A 6,810-nucleotide genomic window follows, 5' to 3' on the forward strand; every position below is an offset into this window, starting at 1 on the left:
AAGTATTTTTTCACATAGCATTAGAACTGCTACCTTAGTGTTTATGTTTGTCTTACTGGCATATTCTCTTGAAGAACTACTATTTGAAAAGATCTTTGAAAACAAGTGTTATGCAAACCATCAAGATCATACTGTTTGTAATCCCTTTTCTAGTGTGGAGATTATGAGGAGGCTCACTATCTCCACAGATGCTCCTTTAATCAAAAGGTTCAACAGTCACAGATCATAGTTCAGGTATCTAACTTGACACCATTTTCCTTCAAGCTCTGGCCTGCCTCAATTTCAATATAATACAAGTTAGCAAATTCTTGTTCATATACTTGGCATGCCAGTGAAGATTATCTACCCCACTTCTTGGGGCAACAGGTGCCTGAAGAATAAATGGGGCCTAAATCTTCAATCTCAGAATCTCACAAAACATTCTGGATTATCTCAATAGTTAGAACACATTCACTTTACCTTTTTGTACTGTATATGCTTAGTCAAGACACTAATCGAAAATATTACAATAGTAGTTTCAAGGACGATGACTGTTTTTCCACTTCTCTCTTTTTAAGTCCTAATCAAGTTTGTTATCTTGAGTTTTGGTAATAAATTTTGAAATAAATACTATTTTGAACAGGGCAACGGAATTCTTGCTCCACAAGGCAAATATAACCAAAATAATTATAGGCACCATCTCAGTTTTTATTTAAAAGTATTCTGAGTACACGAATACCTCCCTTCTGTATGAAGAGTCCAGAGGTGTGGGGGTTTTTATTTATGTTTTTTTTTGTTTGTTTTTTATCTTGAAGCATTTTTATATTGGGAAGAGGGGAAAACCAAGGTTGATCATGAAACTCCAAAAGAAACATTCAAGAGGGGATTGGTTAATGAATACACTAATATGTAAAGTACAAGTCTGAAGATGCAAGTTGTCTATTCTGCTCAAATTTGCTAGCAGGCATTAAATATCATTTGAAGTTTTCTAGGACATTTCAGGAAAAAGTTAAGAGCTTGAGGTTCATGGGCACAAGACCAATATTGGTATGCTCAGTACCCACGACTACTGTCTGAACAATCAGATGGTCCTAAACTGAGATTAACTGGAGGGGGAAAAAAATAATTCTATTAGCACAAAACAAGAACTACTGGGCAGTTACAGCAAGGTGCCATACTTCTGCACTTTCATTCTACACATAGGTGACCAGATGAGAATGCAGTCCAGTCAGTTTTCAGCAGGATACCAAAGAAGAATGTAAAGTTTCAGGATGACTCCTGAGTGGACTGTGTTGAGGCACAGAGTCACACAGAGAAAACAAATTACTTTAGTACTAAAGAACGGGTTGACCATAGGCACAAGATTTCAAGATTCCAGTTTAAGTGTTTGCTACTACCTCTGTAAAAAACAGCTTCATAGTGGCTATTAATTATGGAATGACTGAGTTTTAAAGAAATCTTACTCTGTAAGAAAGATTAAATTATGAGAACACCATTTTAATTTACAACTGTAAACCTGATATTAAAATGTCAAGTGTACTATGAATTCTGTAAATCCTTTCAGATGTTTAAAAGTTAGCTATCCCCATATGCCCACTTCCGGGCTGTAAAACACACAGACTCCTTGTGTGTTAGTTTGAACTACATTTTTTCACCTCATCATTAATTAAGAAATGTGCCTATTAAAATAGAAAAAAGTGCAAAGCTTCAGAGATTACTTCATACCTTAATTTACACTCCAATCTTGCAAATTGCCTGTCATATTCAGGCATATTCAGAGATTATGTGATCCCCAGAAATATCCCTGTAGTGGAACACTGCCCATAAAGGCAAGTCACACATCAGTACGCTTCTCCGCGTTCCAAGTGCATTTTGAATTCTGTGGATTCCCCTCTACCTAAGGTTATGTTATGTATCTACAAATAACAGTTGTCTGGGGACTCCCACTATTAATGCTGAAGGTGTCCTTGATTATCAACTTTCATAATATTTGTTGGATTTATTCCATTTTCTGTTTCTTTCTGATGTGATACTGCTGTGACAAACAAATGGGAAGATTCCATTGGAAAATGGTGACTGACATCTGCTTTCACTAGAACTTCATAATACAGGAGATAAAAAACTGGAGTTACTATGCCAATAATCAACATAATCACTACTGCTGTCCACCATCCTATACCCCAGTCTGCTCCATAGTAAGGATCCTTGCATTTTTTAGTTTTACCATCAGTTTCAAAACAGACCTGTTGGGCTGCTAAAGCAGAAACAACTTCATTCAGATTGTCTTTCTTTGTATCATTACACTTCACTATTTCTTCTATATCTCGATCGACTTCTTTTAAGAAGTTGCCAGCAGTCTCATTTGCAGAGAATTTATCACAAAGAGATGTTTCCTGTACTTCTGGGGAACACAGAGAAGGCCGAAGAGCTGGTCTTCCTTTTGAAGATATATGGGTTTCAGTCAATACACTGAACTTTTTCACTGGAATTTTGATAGACCTCAGGGCAAAAAAATCTTGATCGTTGATAAGATTGTTAACTCTCTTGATATCTGCAACCTAAAAATGAAAACAACAGCTAAAACATCGTATTCCATTGAACCAAAACTCTCTTTACAAGTCTTTTGTAAGGAAAGACAAGGCCTTTGTTTTTGCCCTACCCAAGTTAGCTCTCCTTTTCCATATTCTTGCTCAAAATATAATTTTGTTCAAATTATGTTCAGATTTTAAGTTGAAGTCTAAGGCAAGGCCTTTGGTTTTTATTACCACTAAATTAGTTTTTTTTTTTTAATTGATACCCATTCATACAGTATGAAGTCAGAAAAGGTCAAAGACCAAATCTAAACAACTTTACAGCAAGAAGGATATTAATTATGATGCAAAAATTCTCTCAATTCAGATAAGAAAACTGAAAGTCACTTCACATAGACACATTTACTTAAATGTATGTTCAGCTATCAGTTACCAACTATCTCTGTGAAATTAATGAGAATTCACCTCACTTTAAGTTCTCAAATTATATAAATTACTGTTAATTTCTAATTCAGTGAAAAACTTTTGAGTTAGGAGTTATTCCAAAGTATGAGTTTGCAATTCATCTAGCCACAGGCATGATTTTTTGCTGCTTTTGGGTGCTAAGGCAGAAAAAAAAGTGTTAACTTCTAAACTACTGTCATCTACCTTACCCAAGTCAGCTTTCCCTTTTTCCTATTCTTGTTCAAAATTAATCTCATTTTGCTTGCAGTAAATTCAGATTTTAAGTCTAATGTGAAACATTCTGCAGGGATTTAAGTGCACTGGGATAATCACTGGCTTCTTTTTCAGATGATAGCTCCCTCACTATAGAAGGCACAGCCACAAACTTTACCATAATGAAGTACTTCCAAATCAGTGCTTTTTTGCAAGATCTGCAAAGCACACAGGAATTATGCCCATTTGAAGATGCACTGTATCCAAGTTCACACAAACCTTTTTAATGTGAAGAAGTCCTTCAGTTACTATGGCGGTGTATTTGTTAAGTGTATGATGCTGAATAAATTGGATGAGAATAAGACTGCCAAATGCAGCAATTTATGATTCCACCACAATGCAATTTATACTTTCTGCCTCGAGTCCCAGGATCGCTCTCCCACGTTCTGTTGAATTTGCAAGAAAGAGCACAATCTTCTTAGTGAGGCCTGGCCTCAAAAAACTGCTCAAAATACTCAATTGCAGTAGGTTCTGAAGCGAAGACCTGGTTAATGAGGCTAAGGTCTGTCACGCTTAGGAAATAGTTATGTCAAGACTTTAATACCTAAAGTCACAACAGGAGGCCCACAATTCTGTTTCTGCCCAAAGAATCAGATGACAGCATATTCTGTATATAAAGATTTTGAACTTGACCTCATGGCAACCTGTGCACTTAACAGTCAGTCCCCTCAACGCACACAGCTGATTTCCTGTTAAAACTGGAAACATCAACCAAGACCAATGCCATTGCCTTAATAATACTGGCAGCCAAAATTACTGGGTAGGCAGGACATTTGCCAGACTAATGTAAGAAATGAGCTAGAAGTAGTGAGCACAAACAAGGGTGCACAGGGATGCAAACTTCCCAAAAGTACAGCATGCTCGTGCTTAAAATACTAAGGCAATTTAGCAGAATTCAAAAGAAAAATATGCAGGAGTTTTTCCCCCTACTTTTATGGGATTAGGGCTCTACACAAACTCCTAAGATAGTTCACCAACACCCTTGTCACCCAGCGCAAGAGCGAGGCTGGCACTAGATGTGCCGACCTGTGACTGGAGAACAGCTTTGAATGTAATGTACTCTGAGACAGTGTCACAACCAAAACTATGCACTTGTTTCTCACACTTATTTTAGTTTTAAGGGGAAAATCCCACGGAACCGGAACCCTGCGCTATAACACGAACACTGATGTAATTTTCCACTTCTGAGACACACGGTGTTTTCCACACGCTGCCTCCGCGAGCAGCCGGCCCGGGACCGGCCTCGCGGGGCCCCCGCCGCCCGGCACTTACGGAGCAGCAGAACTGCAGCGCGATCGCGTTCAGCGTGTCCCCTTCCCGGATGTCCTTCGTCAGCAGGACGGTATCATCCAGCCTGTCCCTCGACGCGCTCCACCGGACTTTCTCCCTGCCCCGCGGCCGGAGTTCCGACAACTCGCCCTCCTCCTCGGGCCCCTCGCTCTCTGCGCTCACGAAGGGGTACAAATGACCGCCGGCGAGCGGCTGCGCCACGGCGGATGGCTGCGGGCCGCTGCCAGCGCCTCTGCCGGCCATGCTCCACGGGTGGCCCTGTGGAACGGACCGCAGGCGTGGCGCCCTCCGCGGGGAGCCCCACGCCGGCCCCTCCTCCTCGCTGCCGCCCAGCTCCTTCCAGGCTCAGCAACCGTCGGCCACGCCGCCGCGGGGAGGTGAGAGCCGAGCCGAGCCGAGCCGAGCCGAGCCGAGCCGAGCCCTGCCCAGCCAGCCCGCTTCGCCCCGGACCGCGGCTTTACTTGCCCTCACTCCACATGGGACCCACCGCGATGGCGGCCGCGCTGCCACGTCCGCAGCGCGGCCACGCCCAGGTGCCGGCCGCGCGCGGCCCCGGCCGGGGGGTGGCGGGAGGCGGCCCCGGGGCTTGGCCGTGCGGAGCCGGCGGGGCCGGCGCGGCAGGAGAGGGCAGACTGGCACCGCCCGGCGCTGGCACTGTCTCTCCCCGCTGCAGTACTGCCCTGTACTGGTCCGCTCCGCTCCGCACCGCCCCGTCGCGGCCCAGAGAGCGCTGTGCCTGAGCCGCTCGTTGTTGGAGGCCGGAGCGCGGCGCCGGCGCTGCCATGCGAGGAACCGCTTCACCCCTGCCTTCCCCTCCAGGCCCCCGCATGCTCTTGCTGATTCTCTTTCTGGAGAAACGCAGTCTGCTCAGATATACGAAGTTGCCATGTATTTGAGTCATTAAGACAGTTCTGAGACTGTTTTCACCTAGCGTTCACAGTTCCTTTGCACATTCTCTTAGTCCCGCCAGCCTCTTGTTGCCTTGCTGCACCCTCAGAGGCTGCTAGGCAGTTTCTTTGTATGCCTTCACACCTGTCCCCTCAGCACGAGTACTGCAGAGGTACAGGAATCTAGCCCTCATTGACAGATCTTTCTCACAGGAGAGGTACCACAAATTAAACCTTAAACCGTGTCGATACTTCAACTTCCCTAGCAGAATAATTTTTGCTCTAAAGGACTGTCAGCCGCTTTTGGGGTGCTGAGGTAATTGGTGAATGTCCTTATCTAACTAATAGATTTAACTTGGTGTGTCTTTTTGCTGACGCAGCCTTAGCAGGAAGTTTTGGATTACAGCAGGAGCAAGAACAGTATTCCTTAACAAACCTGACAGCTCTAAGGCTAAATATGTTGTAAAAAAATTGTTGAAGATGAATGAGTTTGCAGGTCTGGTTCTTGAAAATAAATTAAATCTTATCTTAAGGTAATTTTAAATTAGGGTTTGGGGTTTTTTTCTTTTGTTTTTGAGCCTTGCTAAACAACCAAAGTGGTTAGAAACATGTTTGATATTAAAAAAGACAGATTTTTTTATGTCTTTACTTTTGAAAACCAGATTACTTGAGTCTGAAGACATAAAGAGCTAACAATTGTGTAGCTCTATGAAGTGTCACATTCACACCCACAGAAGCTTAATTGAAGCCACATTTCCAGATACTGTAAAACGAGCTGTGAAGGTACATTGTGTTCTTGTATGTCAGCCTATTTTTTGTGTATATATATGTTGGTACTAAGAAAGCAGCACAGACTCCAAGAAGGCTGGTTTGCACAACAGCAGCTTTAATGTGAAAAACTCTCCTCTTTATAGACTGACTTGACACATTCTACCTGATTGGCTAATTAACAAAAACAGTTTTTTTCACAAACAATCCTTGAGAACAACAGAAAAACAAAGAGTAGAAAACACCACCTGCAGGTTGTTTACAATAACAAGCGATCATCATTTCTCAACAACTCCCTGGAAGTCTCCCAAGTCTGCTGTGAGAAAACTTAATCTTGTTTTCTCAATGTCTGACCAGGCTGTCCCATCCACATATATATTACACACATACATATATTTATCTGTATCTACCTTAAAATAGTATTCTGTTGTATATGAGGGATGGATCAGTTAAAATAAAGGTATTCCCAAGACTGTCTGGCACTCCCTAGCCAAATAGCATCAACAAGAGCAATACATTTCTCCCAAGAACATAGAGGTTTGCCTGGAAGAGTAGAAATATTCTCACGTACAGAAGTCAGCACAAAATAACAAGCTGGCCATTTCATGCAGGTCTGATCACTGTCCTTTGTGAAGAAG

General features: G+C 42.6%; 1 protein-coding gene across 1 annotated transcript; it reads right to left on the reverse strand.

Moving 5' to 3' along the window:
• Window positions 1–666: 666 nt before the first annotated feature.
• Window positions 667–4,922, reverse strand: LYSMD3 (LysM domain containing 3). The gene is made up of 2 exons (XM_054002429.1): window positions 4,500–4,922; window positions 667–2,537 (listed from the first exon to the last, which is right to left on the reverse strand). The coding sequence occupies exons 1-2, from the start codon at window positions 4,758–4,760 to the stop codon at window positions 1,929–1,931; spliced, it is 870 nt and encodes a 289-aa protein (XP_053858404.1). The 5' UTR covers window positions 4,761–4,922; the 3' UTR covers window positions 667–1,928.
• Window positions 4,923–6,810: the final 1,888 nt, after the last annotated feature.

This window comes from Vidua macroura, chromosome Z (genome assembly GCF_024509145.1).
Source record: "Vidua macroura isolate BioBank_ID:100142 chromosome Z, ASM2450914v1, whole genome shotgun sequence".
NCBI classification, from domain to species: domain Eukaryota; kingdom Metazoa; phylum Chordata; class Aves; order Passeriformes; family Viduidae; genus Vidua; species Vidua macroura.

Bases quoted from the DNA above. Each gene is read 5' to 3' on its own strand.
- LYSMD3 (XM_054002429.1), bottom strand. From the start codon at position 4,760: ATGGCCGGCAGAGGCGCTGGCAGCGGCCCGCAGCCATCCGCCGTGGCG. The intron at 2,538-4,499 runs GTAAGTGCCGGG...TTTCATTTTTAG, and splicing joins CGCTGCAGTTCTGCTGCTCC to GTTGCAGATATCAAGAGAGT.